The sequence below is a fragment of the Perna viridis genome, chromosome 1 (assembly GCF_037379345.1).
Source record: "Perna viridis isolate PV_CMFRI_1.1 ecotype Kerala chromosome 1, ASM3737934v1, whole genome shotgun sequence".
Classification (NCBI taxonomy): domain Eukaryota; kingdom Metazoa; phylum Mollusca; class Bivalvia; order Mytilida; family Mytilidae; genus Perna; species Perna viridis.
This window is the reverse complement of record NC_142445.1, coordinates 34,641,577-34,661,540: the sequence shown is the minus strand read 5'-3', so window position 1 is coordinate 34,661,540 and position 19,964 is coordinate 34,641,577. Positions and strand designations below refer to the sequence as shown.

The window sequence follows — 19,964 nt, the reverse complement described above, 5'->3', positions numbered from 1 at the left end:
TAATTATAAAATACTGTTACAAGGTTTTTATTCAGTTGTTCAATTTAAAGTAGAAAACATTTACAGATTGAGAAACTTTTTTCATGTCATGTACAGTTTATAAATGTGAGGGAAAAAAACCCACTGATAAATCATATTTAGGGGATTGAATTATATTATCATGTCCTAGATTTTCATGCAAAATTACTCAATGGTCAAATTTTTAGAACGCTGACGATTTAGGAACATGTAGTCAAAGATGTCTCTATGATGCATTTAAAATAAGTTAACACTTCTTTTTTTTTAACAGGTTTATGATGACAAGTTTCACTGGTTACCTGCCGTTGGTACCTTCAATTCCTTTGTTTCAATTGAAGATAGAGAAATATTGCCAAAGGTGATTTCATTTGTAAGCCTTGAAAAAACTAAACATTTTGAAAAAAAGTCTGACTTCAAGATCTAAGTTTATGTTTTTGGTGTCAATCAATTCAGCTCTAAAGCTTCTTGTTCACAGATCTCTAACTTTACTACCTGTTGTATTTCTTTATTAGGTTGAAGAAACAGCCACACAGTTTTCTGTCAGTCTTTCTAACATCATATTGACATGTTTGGATGAAAGCAGTGGTCAGCAGTTTGTAGCAGCGGGTTTGGAGGTGTTCAGGTCAAGTGTTACTGCAAAGAAACATCCTGATCCAGCATTACTCAATCTTCTTGTGACACGAATACTCATGGTTTGTACTACAACAGTTAAGAGCTTATGCCATTAGTGTAAGGGAACAAGTATGGAGTTTTATTTTCTCCATTTAAAAGGGAGATTAGATTGAAAGAAATGTTTATTTTAAAATCTAGATGTTAGAACATGAAAAATGTGTTAAATAATGTTAACTGTGGGGGTTGTCAATGAGTGTGCTTAATTTTAGTAGTAGTCATATAATACTCCACAGGAGTATATGACTGTCCCATAGTTGACATGAAATGGTCTATTGTGATAGAAGGTCCATTGTGATAGAACTACACAGTTCTACCACTTAAGTTGTAAACTTATACAAATCTTCTATAGAAGCAAGTTGATGCCACCAAGAGTTTTTAGAAGAGTAACATCTTGGTATACCAGTGTCACCAACAATGAAAGCAAATCCAGTAGCCACTAAATTGTGTATGTGTATCCATTATGCTTAGGGTGTATACCTGGTGTGACTGCTGCAGTATTGAACCAAAACTTTCAAACTTCAAGTTGTTTATATTCATTTTAAAAATGTTCAAATCCTTTTCATGGCAAATATGACAATTTTTTGCCCTGAAAAATATAAAAGTGATACAGGTCCAGACATGCGATTGTTCTTCTACAATGTCATAAAAAATTATAGACATTTCAAATAAATACTTATATTGCCAATTATAATACAATGTAATTAACTTTAACTGTAGAACAAGAAAACAAGTGAGTTGTTAGCCAACAGAACATACTGTGTGTTAATGAAGGTACTTCAGTATCACCCACCCACTACCTTAGTAGCTATCAACATGTATAATGAGTCCTTAGCCTACACCATTGAGCAGGATTATTGTGAAAACAGAGACTGGATCTTTGTGAAAAATACAATTAGGTAATATATTGTAATCGTTGAGACAAAAACAAATTAAGAGATTTGTCACACATATGTAGTTAAAATATGTTGTTTACGTGTGACCAGTTTTCATTAGATTTTCCCCTTTATGATTTTTCCAAACTTACTTTTTGGGAGAGTTGTTACATTTTAGCAGCATGCAATGTATTTTTTTATGTTTTATTTAGTGATGTAATACATGAGAACATACAGAGACGTAATGGACTTTGTTTACTGAGATTCCTTGTAGCTGTACTAGAACAGAATTATTCCTTTGTGATTGATAAGTGAGTATTTCAATTACAGATTGTCTGTAATTGTCTAAGCTATGTTCAGGTGTTCAGTTTGGCTCAATAATCAGTAAGTGGAAAAATTAAATAGGGATCTCCAAAATTACTTCACCAAACTCTTTTTCTTGTGTTGCTAAAGAAAAACTGAAATTTCCATTACATTTCTGTAGTACGCCAATTGTCTCCCCTTTGAAAGAATTTTCCTGCCATTGATATCTTTTTATATGAGGCTTTTTTACAATAACTTATGCTTGTAATTTTACCTTACAAATCTGTATGTCAAAAATTCTTTTAAGATAATTTAAACATATTAATTTTACATCATTATAAACTCTATTAATTAATTGAAAATATAGAAGTCTATGGTTTTGCAAAATGACAGAAAGGAATGCTTCATCTATCTAAAAACCTTTTGTGAAATTGACCACTGGTTGATATATCTAAAACTTCTTCTCTTTTGTTAGTTTCCGCTTTAGGTATGAGCTACATTTTTTTGTATATATTTGAAGGTACAAGGACAGTATGTGTAGCATTCAGAAGCTGAAGTCATCAATGCTTGGACAGTTATTGTGGTCATCACTAAACCAGATCTTCTTTAACAGTCGATGTCGAGATCTTCTAGGCTATATTGAGGAAGTAACCTCAGTGTCAATACCTTATGAAGAGAAGGTGAAAAGATATGACATTTGGATGTCAGGATTTACAATATTCAGTCTTTGTATACAGTAAACCTGTCCTGACAGTACATTGTCTAAAGTTTCTTCATTACCTTCAACATGTTTTGAACCTGTATGAATTGTACATTTATCATTCTAAGAAAGGTTTGGTTTTAACATGTTCCAATACATAAGTATTAGTCGAGTATTAATAATAAGTTTTTTCAATTAACCCTATTTTAACTTTAATTTTGAGATAACCTTATTTAATTGCTTAATAATTAGGTTGAAGGACATTTTTTTGTCCTTAAAACTGAATTTCTATGAACTACATGATTGAACTTTATAGAGATTTAACACTATTTTAATTACATTATACATGTTATGAATGGGTATTATTGTTAGATCAAATATGTAATCTATATAGTTGAATCATATTGCAAAAATAATTTTGAAAATAGAAGTTCTAGGTACTTTCTTAAACTTGAAAATATTCTATCAAAATATATTGATTTATTGTGTCTTTGTAGTGTGAACTGTTAAAGCTGTTGTTAAGTCTGTATGGGATGGCAGCTAATCTTTGCTACTTAGTGGAGACCTATACATCCAAACAGCCGGCTAATGTGGCAATATTTGGAACGAATGTATCTTCCTTTCTACATGAAATTACCAAAATTATGAGTAAGTAAAAGTCTGAATCAAATTTTATCTTAAATTTTCCATTAAACTTTACAGTTTTATGAAATGATGTTGAAACACTGTGGTTGTAATCTTCAGCTATCCAACTACTAGTATGTTTGAGAATTCAGTACGCTTTTTACAAGATAATTTTCTCTTTAAAAAGATTGCCTCTTTAATTGCTTTGTACTTAAATTTTACATTCCTTGAAAATGGTGATAGCCTTTGTCTTACGTAAGCACTCAATATTTAACTTCAAATTATGATTTCCTTATCAGGATATCACTTACATACTTGCTCATGTATACATAGGCTCATCGTGGTAGCCATATCTGTTACATTAATTTTGTTCTTCTTTTACTTTTGATATTTTATTAAGATAGTATCAGACTTAATGTTCATCACTTTTTCAGAACTGGATTTTACCATTACATTTCTCTTTTTACTGTATGTTTTCTTATGAATTTGTTATTTCTACTTTTTTGTGTGTGGTTTATAAAATCATGTCTGTAGTATAGACCTTGTTCTTCTTTCATTTAAAATTTGATGATTTTGTTGTAGTTGTTGTTTTCAACATAGTTCAGTCATATTTCAGGCTACAGGTTAGATGATGTAGTGTTGAAGGAGATATTAATGTTACTCCAGCCATCGTGGTTTTGTCTAGGGGTTTGTTGTTATCTACTGGCTGATTATGATGATTACCTGTTGGTTGAGGGTCTACCTAAGGAAAGAATCTCTTTCAGAGATGTGGTGTGTAAACTTTCTTTGATATTGGATTTTTTTTTTTTTTTTTTTGAGCGACTTTTATCATTAGTTTCTTATTCTATGAAGAATTATCAGTATTGTGCATAAGCCTTATCTTGTATAAGTTTGCACATAAACATATACTTTCTTAAAAACTATTTTCTTAATACCATATTTTCTGACTATAAGTCGATACTTTTTTTCAGCAAAGTGTCAGCCTCAACTTATCATCCACTTCGACTTATGTAAGGATTTTTCAAGAAAAATGATCATCTACAGTGCATTTTATTAGATCTGTTTATTTAATTTCTGATGACTTTCATTAAAGAATTTGGATAAACAATCAATGAAAGCCGTAACTCGAACAGTCAAATAGGCAATCAAATTCAAAGATTATTGATCAGAGCCAACATCCTTTAAGAATGATTTTTTGTTTGTTTGTTTGTTGGGGTTTAACGTCCGAGCAGCAATATTTCAGCTATATTCAGACAATGAACATGAAATGGATGATAAAATGAACATGAAATGAAAAAAAAGGATGGGTCACAAGGATAATAGAGTCGACAAATTGATTGCCACTGGAAAAAGGGGGGTGGGTAAGGTTGGGCAATTTAGCCTCCTGTGGCGGAGCGCAAAGGTTCCTACTATCGAATACCACAGCAGGGTTCTTTAACATGCGAGGAATGTGGCATCTTTCCCAATACGGTGCACCACTATGGTTTGCAGTCAGGTTTTCCGTATTATAGCCTGACAACCCCAGCATGTAACACGCCAGGGGTACCCCAGTCCACCACCTGGGGCACACATCCCAGTTGCTCTGTGGGCAGAGCGCCTAGCCCCCGGCTAGGTTTCTGAGCACTATTTAGTCGCCTTATATGACAAGCTTAGCGCTGCTGCAGGCCTATTCTTTTAACACCCGGACCTGCAAGGGGCCTTTAAGAATGAATATGAGGATGTTAATAAAAACTTTAAAACAGTTGAAATATATAAACAAAGTCTAGAAGATACATTAACAAAGCTCTTTTTTACTGGTAAGACATTATCAAGTATTCAAGAGTTATAAGTCCTTTAATATGAAAATTTATACCTATTTACAGTATGTCGTAACACATTCGCATGAGGGCTAAATTATAATCAGTTGATGTGTTATTTAAATGGCTAATTACAACCAAATTTGAATGTAACAATTATATTTTAATAGTATTTTGAAATAACAGGTAATTGTAAATTAATTACCACTCATAATTATGACCTATTCATCAAACTATTTTCCTGCTAATTTCACACCTGGGTGCCTATGCTTGACAATTTCGTACACCTGATGATCTAAGGCTTCATAGCAATTGACACGCTATTCAATAAAACTAATTGAACTTGTGGACCAAGTACACTTTAACAAAAATACTGATATTAATTTAATTCAGAAAAAAAAATACAAGATAACATTGCTGGAATAATATGCTGTGAGAGGAAAAAAAAACGCTCGTCAGATCTCCGCTGACACCTATGATATAAATGCACACGTCTGACCCTTGACAAATCTGGGAAATTCCACTTATCTATGTTTTTTTAGTTGATTATAGTTAATATTTGACTTATACTTCACTTTCACTAATAGTCCGGAACATACAGTACATGTATCAAATTATGATTAACCAGGAAAAGGCTGTTTCAGGAGGTAGACCTTTGTTAAGGGGCATAACTCTTACAAATCATTGGTACGCTTGTGTAAACCATTTTACTTAAATCTCATATAAGCATCAAAGTGACTTGGATTGATTTCATTCTGTTTCAAATGAATGCTTGACAGCTGTGGTGAAATTGAATATGATACAAACATATCACTGATTTCATGAGTTATGTCCCTTACCCTAAGTCTACCTCCTTAAAACAAATTTGATGGTGTAGTTGCACTAATCACACCTGTCATTTGTTACAACATGCAAATTTTAATTCCTGCCAATAATAAATCCTAAAATTCACTCCATTGCAACTGTTAAAATGGTATTAAATTTGCATGGGATACTTTCTAAACCTTGTGTGCTAGTAGTTACTGCTAGCTATAGTTCTTAGTTAGTATATAAGAATTGCATTCTAATTGTGACAGCATGTTTTTTGTTGTTTTTTTTTTTTCGTTTAAAGGTTGCTAAGTATTTTTATCTTCTACCAAAAATGACATCTAGGCCAGCAGATCTGATGAAAAGTCCTCATAAAAAGAGGTAAATTGTTATCCCGATTCTAAGAAAAAGATATTTGACAATATTGGTTTGAGAGTAGTAATTGAAATAAAAATGACAAAATGTGGCTATTTAATCCATTTATAGAATTGTTTCTCCTAAAAGTCGCAGTAAAATAATCCTTCTGTTGATTAACTGGTAAGATTTTTGTAAAGATTTTAACTACTCTTTGATCAGCAGTTGACCAAAGCATTTTTGTTAAGTGCATAAAGATTGTAAAATCATTACTACATCCATAACAATTGTGCTGAATACAGTATTTAATTGTTTTAGTTGAAGTGCTAAATTTTCAAAGATATATTTTCAGTAAAAGACTAGGACTGCTTTCCATAATATAGTGTTTTCAGTTGAACCACAGATTCATGTTTTATTATACCCCCCACTTGAATAGTGGGAGGTTTATAGTGACCATGGTGTCTGTCTTTTCATCCTTCTGTCCCTTGGAATCTGATGAAACTTTTACAGATTCTTTATTACATGATGCCATTGTGCACCTTCTATTTTGTTTTTCCATCTGAATGCTTAAATCACTTATGGGGTATCCTATATGGTATTTGGGGAGGGAAGCCTGGGTATCACTAGCAAATGAGCTGTGCTCTCAGTTTTTCTAGTTTTTGGTTGAACTTGAAGAATAATTGTTAGTCACAGTATGTTAGTACTGGTAAATGATAACCAAACCAGATTTTTACTATTTAAAGAAAAGTTAGTTATTCATGTGGTTAAGTATTTTTTTTTTTTTTGATTGTTTCGGTTTTAAACTATTGTATTGCAGTTGGTATATTGTATAACACACAATTGTGTTTGTGTAATATATTCTGTTATTCATTTACAGATTAAATAAATCAAGACTATCAACACCAAAACAGTTGGGTCTCTCACAAAGATCTGCTTCTACTCCACAGAAACCACTGTCATCATCTCAATGGAATACTCCAGATAAAACATTAAAGAAATTGACTAAAACTATTAACAAAAGAAATTGTAAAGGTATTTGTAATACATGCAACTAATGCTTTATGACTTATGTACTCACCAACTATGTTACAATGTGTTGCTTCAGCCTGTCCTTTTGCTCATCTATCTACAAAGCTCTTGGCAAAATTCTTCTTCCAATTTGGACTTAAAGGTTTTTAAGGTTACCATATAAAAACTTATTGACATTTATGTAAATGCCATGGGTCAGTGTCATTTTTAATGGTCTTTCCGGAGTCACCTAACCTAACTATTTTGGGGGCTTTAATGGTGTGGTTTCACTCATTGAATTTTAATTCATACCTAAAATTTCATAATTGGTTAAAATTTTGCTAGTCTGCTACCATTTTATACCCCTACTCAATGATTGGAATCACCTTGTCTGTCTATCCAAATCCAGTCCTAATTATCTTAGCTCCAAAGGTTTGATTTCAAATATGACTTTCTGGGACTTAGCAGGGACTGACTTTTACTATTTGAGAGCCTTGTCATATCTGGGAGGTTGAAGAAAATTTTACTTGCCCAAAGTAAAAGTTTGGTTGTCATCTACAAATAATCCGTGTTGAAAACTTTGAGAAATTTATTTGTCCTTCGTGCAGGTATCACTGAACTTTTATTTGTCCTAATTTCAATTTCACTTGTCCCAGGCAATAGGACAGTCTTTAATGTCATACCCTGCTTAGTCATTTTTCACTGTATGTAATGATAGAGAAAATTTTTGTCTCAAAAATTTCGCTTCAGAAGGGATGGAGTGTTTGGCTTTATATAGATCAGGAATATGTTGTATTGATTTGGTTGCTGTCCAATATCAACTTCCTGTACAAGTTAGGGTATAGCTACTGCAACAATTTGTTGATGTTGGTGACAATGTAAAGTAGTCATATACAATTTATTAATAATAATACATTATTTGTTGTATGCAACTCCAATCATTTTTATGTAAACATTAGAACTTCATTTTCAGGAGAAGGTCCCCTTCATACAGCCTGTATTAGGAATGATATTATAAAGTTGAACAACTTACTGAAAGTTTCAGGTTATTAATATAATTAATTGGTAACAAAATGTTTTAGAATTTGAAATCTGTTTCAATTGTTCAAAGTGATTTAGGAATAAAAGTTACGATTGGGGACCATGTAATAATGCATTATACTATATAACATTTACAATATAATATAAGACTAGATTTGCACTAATGGTTCCTAATCTTAGCTTCCAGAGATAAAAGGAAAGCTCAGTGTACCACTTGAAAATAATAAAAAATGATTTCATAACCTACAAAGCATTGGTGTTAGATATACAGAATAATGACCAACATCAAATAATTTGATTTGATTTGTAACAACTTTTCTGATTGGTTGGTTCACTTTGAGCATTTTTATTTTGTATAACCTCGCTTGATACAATGATGTCATAAAATTTGCTGGTCTGCACTCCGCTATTCAAATAATCTCAAACAAAATAACATTTTGATTACCCAAATCAATTATCAGTATTTGAACTTGCATGCGTTTGAAATTAAATTATAATGAATGTTTCATATTTTTGAACAGGTAATTTTGTAGAACCTGTTCAAAAATTTGAAACATTCCTTAAGAATATGAATATGTAATCATGATTGCAGGAGTTGATGTAAATATCAGGGACAATGCTGGTTGGACTCCAATGCATGAAGCATGTAATCATGGACATGTTCAGTGTGTCAAGGCATTATTACAGTTTGTACCAGCTAAAACAGTTGATCATTACTTCAGCAAAGGTAACTTTTACTATTTAGTAACAAATTATTTGAAGTGTAACATTATAACACAGCTATAACATGGAATATGAATGTTTCATGTCTATATATTGTAACATGAGCGGGGCTCGCCGGATGACAATAGCGGTCCTGTTCGGTTGACACTTCTTTTATTTACTCTCTCATTTGTGAGGATCATTATGATAAGCAAAATACTCAATAACAAGGAAAACAACTTTATTATGGTCCACAAGTTTCATACATGTAGTCATTTATAACAAGTACATTAAACAATGCATTGCATTTGGATTCTCAGTGTGGTGGGGGATAACTGCTGGGATTTATAACATCTAACCCATATTTCTTATTATAACTTAAATTATTTTATCTATATAACTGATACTAACCTTTCAAGACGTGCTGTTTTGGTACATTCAACTTCCAACACTGTATAACTTTCTGAATATTTTGGCAGCTTCTGAGAAGTACCCTGCGAGTTATCCGCCATTACACTGAGATTCTCTGTATTTATATATTCTAAAATTTCTTGACAACCAATAGTAAACAAGAGTTGGATTCAAAAATTCCTGATAGCCAATAAAAAATTACAATAAATGACAGGAAAAATCCTTAAATCTCAGGAATTCTGACAAAAATCCTTAAGTCCCTTATATTATATAGTTAGAGACAATAAATTTGCCTGACAAATAAATTTAGTTAAAGTAATGGGTTATAAAAACTTATTATTACTTAAGTTCTATGAAAAATAGCTTAATAAATTAATAGTTTGACTTTACGCTAAGTTGGGACTATAGCGTCAAAATGCAGACGACGCGCGTACTAATTCCAAGAAAACTAGTTCCTTTAGGTTTGGTTATAGTTATCGCAAAAAATACTTTAATAGCAATTCAAAGCAACTGTAATGTAAAAATGAAAAATTCAACATGTCTTATGATTTTCTTATAATAATGGGGTACGTTCACAATTTTTTGTATTTTTTATATTTGATCACATGACACAAACAGCATGGCCGACAGCGAAATGAATGTAGAAAAGTTGCGATCAAAAAGTACACATTTCGCAACAGTAAGAGTGTATGACATACAAATTACGTGATCTTGATAAAATATCAAGTTATTGAAATCAAATAATTTCCTTTTAACGAACTATGAAATGTTATTTTAGTAAAAAAAAAAAAAAAATGCCAAATATCGTAGATGTGAGTACTCATCCCTAACAAATCAATTGATGATTTTGCACCTAATATTCAATTTCTTTTTCCACAGGTTTTTCTACAATAAAGTTTATAAAATTAGTAGTTGTTGTTTCTTCTGTTGTCAGTTCACAGATTTATTACAATATTAAGAATAGGCTTTTATGTCAAATACCATTAACAAGGTATAACAACGCCCCTCCTTTTCACTAATAGGAAGCTACCTTTCCTATTCAGTTGTTCTTCCTTAACGTGTGTTCACATTTTGATAACATAGATAAAATAATGTGTTTCCTCACGTGAAGGAGGTCCTGGGTTCAATCTCTGGTCAAGTCACATCAAAATATTTTAAAATCGGTAGCCACAGCCTCTCCACCAAGCATGCGGTATTTAAGGAGTTAGAATGATAACTGGTTGGCTCAGAGTCACAATAATGTGTCCGATTGAGTTAGCATGTTGCTTCTGTAAGCTAGCACAATAAAAATGTGGCTCAGCATGTCAGACGAGTACAATGCAGGGTCAGTTCAATTGGACAATTGTTCTTGTACTGAAATGCATGAGGTATCTGCCATAGATCATTCACCAGTAATCATTCAATTAACCAGGTGCAACTTCTTACCATGACTGAAAAGGTTCATGTTTATGATTGCCTTGCATTATTCTTCTGTAAATGGACATTTCTGAATTACAGACAAGTCATGTAAGACAAGGTTATGCACTCTCATCTCATTACTTGTTGTATAATTCAATCCAAACAAGGACATTGGCGACATCAAAGGAGATTTGTGATTCTACGACTTCGTTCTTTATTTGTTCAAAAGACAGAATTTTTCAGCACTATTAGAAATCCTCTTAGATCTGCGCTAGGGAGTTAAGTAAGAACCTATCAATTTTTACTATGGTATAATGTTTAAGCTCTTCATTGCATTTTAAGGTGGTCCTAGATGTAAAAAAGTTGATCTTCTCTTGGCCAATGATGAAGGGATAACTCCATTACATGATGCTGTTCTGAACAATAGGAATGATATATGCCAACTTCTCTTACAGCATGCAGGTGAGTAAATAGAATTTTTATAGAGTAAAGAATAGCAAAATAAGCAAATTTTTTTGTAGGAAGATACCAGTAACCAAAGAAAAACTGTTTGATATTGTACATTACCTATCCTTAATTCAAAATTACAAGAAATGTACACATGTACAAATTTAAAAGGAAAATAATGCAATACATTAAAGACTTGAATGTTTCATTTGAGTGTAAAAGCATTGATTGTAACGCATTTTCAATGAAGCACCCTAGTGATTCATGTCCAAAATGTGTGACCGGTCAAAACTTTTACACACTAGTGAAACATAAAAAATTTCATATGTTACTCATTTTATCTCACCTTGCCTATGGCCATGTGAACTATTGATATCACTTGAGCTCTATCATCTGTCATTGCCAACTTTTCTTTAAAAAATCTTCTCCTCTGGGACCACGTAGTGGATTATTACGGAACTTGGTCACCAGCATTCTTAGGGTATTTACTTTGAAATTGTGTGGGTTATTTAGATCAAGCTTAAAAAATGGCAGTTGTTGCTATTTTTAAAACCACAAGGGTAAAGTCACTAATTTCTACATATACCTCAAAAACTATAACAGATATTGAAAAATAGTGTGACTTTCCTTCTTCAGCTTAGAGTCTACAAAAGTGTTGGATGTAGGCTGTTAGGTGAACTCTTGATAAATTTATTGTCCTTAAAAGGCAAAAAAGTAACGTTTTTTAGTTTTTAGCCAATATCTTGAAAATTATTATTAATGGAGGAAACTTTCAATTGATGAAATTATCCTTATGATTTGGCCTACATGAGTCTTAATTGAGCCAAAGTTGTTGGAGGACTCCTATTTATAGTTATTACCCCTGAAATACAAAAAAAAATGAACCAAGTGAGTGATTCAGGCTCCTGGGAGCCTCTAGTTTTATTTCTGTTTTATTTTATATATGTATAGAAAAAAGGCTATACACAGTTATCAATAAAGTAGTACACTTAATTGTTGGTGTGGCCAGTGCATAATCTAGGATTCATTGAATGGGAGAAGTGACTTTTCCCTTCCAGGAGTGATAGGGAGAAGTGAGTCTGGAATTGAGAGAAATCATACTTCACTGCCAGAATATTTTATTGCATTGATATAAAGTTGTATCTCAAGGACATGTATTTTAATAAATAATAAACAAATAAGATATGTTTAAGTTTAATACTGTAATTCCATTTCCTATACTTGCAAATAAATAAGTTCATGTACAATAAGTAACTTTAATTGAATATAGTAAGTGATCAGATTGTCATTGAGAACTTGTTTCTTATAATAACATGTTCATAAAGTTTAAGAATGGTCTGCACCTTCATGTGGTCTCTTCCTGAAAAAGAAAAAGATAATTCATGTAAATCACCTCTGTTCTGACATTATCATTAGTTCAATTGTATTGTACTTGACACAAAGCACAAATCAACCTGTACAAACATGCAGGTACATGTATGTTTACATGTACATGTACATTGTTAAGTGGGATTATTTTCAGATAATTGATAGTTATAATTTAGATTGATAAAGGAATGACTGCATCTTGATATGCCATAATGGCAGTCTATTATCTTATAAATTTCCCTGATTTTTTATAAGTGATAATAGTTATCATTATTTTTACCTTATCAAAACAAAGTGTCACTTCAAACCCACATGCACTCATACACATAACTGTTATCCGAGCTGAACCTACCAAATATTAATTTCTTTTAAAACCATTTAAATCACTGTAAGACTCTCTCATTGAGTAAATAAATTAATTGTTGTCATCAAATTACAAATTAAATCAAGGAACACAAAATGTAAATGTACCTTACCTTGTGTGATTGTTTTCTCCTGATTTTGAACTCAATAAGTTCAATATGTTTCATTCAAATAAGTACTGCTGGTTTTATCCATTATCCAAGTCGTTGGAATGGGTAAAATATTCCCTGGATTGCTTGAAACCGATGAAAATTAAGAGAATGGGTGAAATATTCCCTGGATTGCTTGGAACCGATGAAAATTAAGTGAACTTCTTCCAATTCAAGTTTTCTTTTCGTTACAAAAATTACCACCATTTTGGTTGTTTATTACCTGGAAGGGTTAGAGTTATCTCTCTTTGGTCAAATTTCACAGCGACTTCACTTCTCTTAAAAGAACACAAGCTGGCGACTTAACCATTTTTAAAAATTCTTCACGACTTAAATCTCCATTTCACCGCATAGATTATGCCCTGCGGTGTGGCTTATATAAGCAGCTCAAAGGTGTGTTTCATCAACTCATGAAACATCACATGTAAAGCTGATTATCCAAAAAGCTAAGCATATTTTAATGATATGCACAGTAAATGTAATTATCTAGACGTGTAATGTTAAAAAGTATATGGGTTTATTTTTAGCATGACTGCTTACTATTTTAGGTTCTGTTTTGCTTAAACAGAAAACAATATTAGGGTACACACCAATGGATTTGGCAGCTAATGATGATCTCAGAGATTTGTTGCTTTCATATACTGATGATCCCTTAGCAATGACTAGCTCTCAAGGTATTATCCATGTAGAGATTTATTTAAGGTTCAAAGTAGATTCTGTGTTTTGGGGATTTTTTTATTATTAAGTTCAATGAATACACCCAAAAATTAGAACAGCCATAAAGCAAATATTTTTTGCATGGGATAATATGACAATTCCTTAAAAGTTATAGGCTAACCTTTGTACCTTGAAATGTTGAGTTATAATCTAATGTTTATTTTTTAAAGGTTAGTCCTTACTAAACAAACTTCAGACAGACAAAAATAGGTCTTGTAATGAGTAAATGATGAAAATTATTTATTTGATTACAGAAAACAGTCAAGGACAAAGTATTCCTGGGAGCCATCTTTATGACCAAGTTCTTGGTCAAGGTCAACAGATGAAGTGTACATCTGCTGATGAATGTGCCAAGTATGTATCAATCATTTCATTTCTCATTAGTTCTTATATTAGTGCAATGGACATGACCAACAAGTCAATCAACCATGAAGAAAATGGCAACAAAGAAAACTGTACAGGACAGTTCAAAAGTGAAATAGACAGGGATTTAAAATCTGATGTCAAAATTTTACTGAACCTTGAAAAATACATTCATAGGTTTGAAGAACATGTGAAGAAGATTTGTGACTATGCCACCTCAGAGAGACTTGAGATGGAGTTAGCCATGTTGATGTGTTTACAGTGCAATGATTTAAGAGTGAACTGATGTATTTATCTTCAATTAGTCAATCAAATTCTTTGTGCCAAGTTTTTATGCTGTGATGTACTTTTCACAATACTTACTTGTTTCAGATTTGTAATATTGTAGCTTGTAATAGAAATACTGTAATGCGTTTTTATGACAATTCTGGTGGATGCAATATTTTAAGTCTTTAATTATAAGAATACTTCATTTCTCTATTTCATCTTTGCATAAATGAGGAAAATGTGAACTGAGACCTCCATAAATTGCCTTTAAAATATGCAAACATAAGTAAGTGACTTTTCTTTCTGTGCTTTAAATAAAATATCAGAGCAACAGTTTTATATACAGTCATACCTGATTTTCTTTCACTTTTAAACCTAATTTTCTTCCACTTTAAAGCGGAACTCAACTTTTTCATTATAATTCTTTTTTATGTCCCGGAACAAACTGTTGGGGGGCATATTAATTTACCCTAGTCCGTCCGTTCGTCTGTCTGTCCGTCGGGATACACATGATCACTTATTAAGATGTCCTTGCAAAAAAAAAAGGCAGTGGGTGGCACATAACAAATTTTGTTTTCAAAAAATGTCCCCATTTCATATTACAAATGTATCATTTCTCAAAGTTGAATGTTGGTTTTTGATTTACTGCAACAATAAAAGAGAAATAAATTACATAGAAAGCATTTAATTTCATTGGAAGAAGGGAGATAAATCTTTAATTTGAGCAAAATTTGGTTGCTTTGTTAGTGAAAGTAGAATAATTTTCTGAGCCTTCCTTTGTTGATTCAAAACAAACTTTATATTATTTGACATACTTATTTTATATACATTACATTGGAACATAAAATTCAGTGATATAAAATTTACCCTTTGCCACTCAGGTCATAAGATCTGCCAGATTTTTACATGGACAGCCTCTTAATTATTTTTTTATATAGAAAAATTTAATTGTTAAATCTGGTGATTGTAATTCTATATTTATTTGTTTGCAGTGTCAATTTGGCTGTTACCATGGCAGTTTTTGATAATCAGTGATTTTACTAAAACCAATTTTACCACCATCCATTTAGTCTGAAAAGTTTGCTGCAGATTATTGTTAGTTGTCTTATTACGTAATTTTCAACAGAAATTTTTTTTAAAAACCAACTATGATTATTTGTCAACAACTATGTAGCTCTTCTAAACAAAGATGCCAGAATTATTGTGGGCTTTTTTGAAGGAATTATAAAATTGAATTTACATGTATTTTAACAAGGCAACTGTAAGTTTTGATGTTTTTATTTTTTTCAATCAATAATGATTGACAAGAAAGATTACTCTAGTTACTGGTTGAATCAGTAAGAAGATTGAACTGATGTTTGATAATAATATACTTTCTTAAAAGAAACCTCAGAGACCTTAAATTTTACAGACTGTTGGCTATTAGTTCTTAAGAGACCAAAAAATGTCTTCTCATATGGAATTTTTTTATGGATTGTGTTTGGTTGGCATTGAAACTTTTTAGAGAAGGGTTTGTATTAACTCATTCTCTGAATGTTTCACTGATGTTTATTTTAGTCAGTTATGTACTGCTGGACTGGAAGTTGTTTTTTTTTCATTTGTCAAGTCTGTGGATCATGTTATTCAATGTTTGTTTTAGAAAATTTATGACAATTTTTTGGAATAACTTTAATCTGCCATGTTGAAGATTTTCAAATCTCGAAAAAATCGGTTTTATTTCTTTTTTTTTTATTCCCAAGAGCAGTTTAATTTTCATCTTTAAATAATATCATAGTATTTTTATTTGCAATATCAAGAGGCTGTTGATGTAAAATCAGGCAAATAATATGGTGGGCACATTTTTTTCCAATGTAATGCTTGTATAATTTTGTAAGTCAAAAAGTATAATGAATATTGAAATTAAAATATTGAAATATTGAATTGAAAATGGATGGCTCAGAATTCTAACAATTTTCAAAGCAATAATTAAAAGTTATCTTCCTTTTTGAATAATGTCAATCTTTTATGTAATATAGCTTTCTTTAATCCTTGCAATTAATCAAAAACTAACATTCAACTTTGAGAAAGGCTACCTGATTTTTGCATGGACACCCTCTTTATAGTCCCCAATAGTGCATTGAACCATTAAGTTGTCCAGAAACATGAAGAACCCCCTAGCAAGACCTTCAAAGGTTACATTTTATCAGAGATGTCTCATTCAGTAGGTATACATGTTGTCATTGACAATGGAAAACAATTTTCAATATACACTTTAGTGAAATTTAATTTCTCCCCTTCACATGGTGGAGTTAATTGGACTCATAATGTCTCAACCTAACACAGTTGAATCACCATTGGAAAGTATGACTTTAGCTTTCTTCGTTTACATGCTTACAAAAATAAATTAAATAACTTTTGTGAGTGATACAAAGTAAAAAATTGGGAAAAAAATGAATTGATATAATTTTTGGCAAGTGTTATCCTTTGAGACAGTGGAGTTACAGATAAATTAAAATTCATTATAAAGAAAGTGTCTAGGCTGTAGTCCCAGGAAAATTACAAATTATATTCTTAGGATGATTAATGTTAATAATTTCTTTGTGAATTTTTTTTCAGAAATCTTGTTATTTTTTTCTAAAGCATGTACATTTGTATAATAATCACACACAATAGGGTTTCTTTCTAGAATATGTGACATTTACCTGATATAGTAATTTCCATAAGATCGTAAAGATCGTTTTACTGCAATTATTCTGTTTCAAATGGATATGTACAGTAGAAGACAAAAAAAGTAATAAAGTAATTTTCCTGAATGCTGTATAATGTTAATCAGAATTGATTATTTTGCTTTCTGTGACTGTCTTCAGGAAAAGTAGATTGTAACAGTTGAAATTTAGAATTATTTATTATACCCCGAGTTTGTAGGAGGTACACTGTATATAGTAATCATGGTGTTGTTCTGTTCTTCCGTCCTCTACTTTTTCAAATTCTACTTTGATTTTTTAGATTTAATTTGAGACTGAAGCAATATCAACTTCCTGTGTTGACAATTTTGGTTTCTAAAGGCTGTGTGAGCTATTATCATCATTTTGTGTCCGTCGTCATCATCCCTTAACTTTTTCAAACATCTCCTCTGAAACTACTTGACATATTGTAACCGAACTTTCCATAAATCCGCAGGGTATTTTTAACAATCTTTGTGTCGAGATTTCTGATCTGGCAAAAACATGGTTGTTTTTACTTAAAATAGACTATAGGGGTCAAATTTCATAATGTAGCAAATAACTAACAAAACAGTTGGGTTTAGCTGAAATTTTGCGGGAGTAAAATTGTTCAGCATGATGGGATGGACCTTCGCTATAATTTTCAAAAAGATTTGTTGCAGGATGTTTGAGTTATGGGTCCTGGAATCTTGTTAATCCATTCATGCATATCACTGATTAGATGCAAGGCATACAGCTACTTTAGAGAGTCATAGTTAATCCACCATTTACCCTTCACTTTGATTTTCAGAGCACTGGGCAGAAATCACATTGCATCAACACCAAGTGACTGCCATCACAATGCATTGTTTCATTTTGATGTTCTACATTAAATGATTCTTGTGACAATAGTGCAGTAGGGTCAAGAGTCCAGCTTTAGATGACTATAAAGACTAGTTTCGACACCTGGTGGGCAATTCAAGCTCTCTAGTTCATTTGAAGTCTTTAAATTTTCAATATTTACCTGTGATAATAAACATAAAATGCAATCTGATTAAAATTATACATATCAATTGTTCCATTCAGTCACTGCATGTAAGATCTAACAACACTCCATTCAACTTCTGTTCAGATGACCTTTCTGAACAGCCAGATAGATTTCACTTTTTATGATTTTGGATGCATTATTCAAATGAGAAAACCCGAGGATTTTAAAAAGGGTCATCTGAACAGAAAGTAGAATGGAGTGTTGTTAGATCCTGCTTGCAGTGACTGAATGGAACAATTGATAGGTCAATATTGCATAAAATGTCAAATATTGTTAATCAGTGCTATACTTATACTATATAGTGCTTTTTAAGCATCCTATATACATGTAAATGGTAATAAATAATATTATTAATTACATTTTGTGTATTTATTTTTGGTGTTTCATTTTAAAATAGTTATCATGATCCTGCATCTCTGTCTTAGGTCAAATCTTTCATGTCATTTATGTGAGAAATAAAAAATTTTTAGCATAGTCCTAACAATAAAATTAAGAAACCTCAATAGAATGTCGAGTAAGAGCTTCAGTTGCAAGCACTGCATGAAACAACCCCTAATAATTTGACCTCTGTTCACTTGGGACAAAAGGGGACACAAAATAAGTTTTTGACAAACTGAAATATAGGGACTTGCATACAGTTCAGTATAGAGTTCAAAATTTGTGGTCATGTCATGCAAAGTGATGAATGATCCTTTAGGTATCCTGCATAGAGCTGATGTAGGGATATTGGATTTGTTGAAAAACATGGCCACCGTTACTAAAAATAGAACACAGGGGACAGATAATAGTTTTTAGCATATGCCTCCAAAACCGTTAGGTTTAGCCAAATTCTGACATGTTACAGCAACCATGTTTTTGACAGATAAAAAATCACATCAGTTCTACGTAGGATACCCCAAGAAACATTCATACCTAGTTTGGTTCCAATTGGTCTAGTAGTGTCCGAGAAAAGAGTTTTGAAATATTGTTAATGACGACCACTTCAACATACAGCAAGTATGGCAATAGCTCACATGGCCTTTGGCCAGGTGATCTAAAAAGGCAAAATTTAACCTGGTGAGCAATTCAGGCTCCTTTGAGCCTCTTGTTTGTAACAGCAGCACAACAAGGAAGCTTTTTGAATGTTCAAAAATTTGCATGTCAATACTGTACACAATATCACTTTCAGAGTTTTTTACACCCCACCCAATGAAGTTGCAAAGGGTATAATGTTTTTGACCGGTCCGTCCGTCAGTCCATCATCAGTTTTCCAGACTTTTTTTCTAAACGCTTGCAGATATTGACATGATTTTTGGTATATAAATTTACCTTGATAAGTTACAGGTCAGGTTAACTTTCGTTCCACTCTGATGATTTTTACCGAAATTACGGGCCTTGACCTTAGCAAAATTCACAGAAAAAGTTTTCCAGAGTTTTTTTGTAAACGCTTGCAAATATTGACATGATTTTTAGTCTATAAATTCATCATGATAACTTACAGGTTAAGTTTAACTTCTGTTCTGTTCCGATGATTTTTACCGAAATTACAGGCCTTGAACTTAGCAAATTTCACAGAAATAACAGTTTTCTGGACTTTATCTAAACGTTTGCAGAATATGACATGATTTTTAGTACAGAAATCAACATGATAAGTTACAGGACAGGTTTGTACTTGGTTCTGCTCCGATGATTTTTACCGAAATTATGGGCCATGAACTTAGCTAAATTCACAGAAATAACCGTTTTTCGGACTTTTTTTCTAAACGCTTGCAGATTCTGACATGATTTTTGGTATACAAGTTCACCATGATAAGTTACAGGTCAAGTGTACATTTTGTTCTGCTAGATGATATTTACTTTCAATTAACTAAAACTC

General features: G+C 32.0%; 1 protein-coding gene across 5 annotated transcripts in view; it reads left to right on the top strand.

Annotated features, from left to right (window-relative positions):
- LOC148628493 (uncharacterized) overlaps nucleotides 1-18,466 on the top strand; it is a 41,694-nt gene extending 23,228 nt beyond the window's left edge. For all 5 annotated transcript variants that reach the window (XM_088588343.1, XM_088588334.1, XM_088588361.1 and 2 more), the window contains 14 exons: nucleotides 290-376; nucleotides 531-710; nucleotides 1,408-1,586; nucleotides 1,775-1,873; nucleotides 2,386-2,545; nucleotides 3,063-3,213; nucleotides 3,806-3,960; nucleotides 6,097-6,173; nucleotides 7,024-7,178; nucleotides 8,128-8,199; nucleotides 8,788-8,922; nucleotides 11,049-11,168; nucleotides 13,582-13,707; nucleotides 14,005-18,466. In XM_088588343.1, coding sequence (XP_088444469.1) covers nucleotides 290-376; nucleotides 531-710; nucleotides 1,408-1,586; nucleotides 1,775-1,873; nucleotides 2,386-2,545; nucleotides 3,063-3,213; nucleotides 3,806-3,960; nucleotides 6,097-6,173; nucleotides 7,024-7,178; nucleotides 8,128-8,199; nucleotides 8,788-8,922; nucleotides 11,049-11,168; nucleotides 13,582-13,707; nucleotides 14,005-14,399 — 2,091 coding nt within the window. In that variant the 3' untranslated portion in view covers nucleotides 14,400-18,466. The remainder of the gene's footprint in view (nucleotides 1-289; nucleotides 377-530; nucleotides 711-1,407; nucleotides 1,587-1,774; nucleotides 1,874-2,385; nucleotides 2,546-3,062; nucleotides 3,214-3,805; nucleotides 3,961-6,096; nucleotides 6,174-7,023; nucleotides 7,179-8,127; nucleotides 8,200-8,787; nucleotides 8,923-11,048; nucleotides 11,169-13,581; nucleotides 13,708-14,004) is intronic.
- Nucleotides 18,467-19,964: the final 1,498 nt, after the last annotated feature.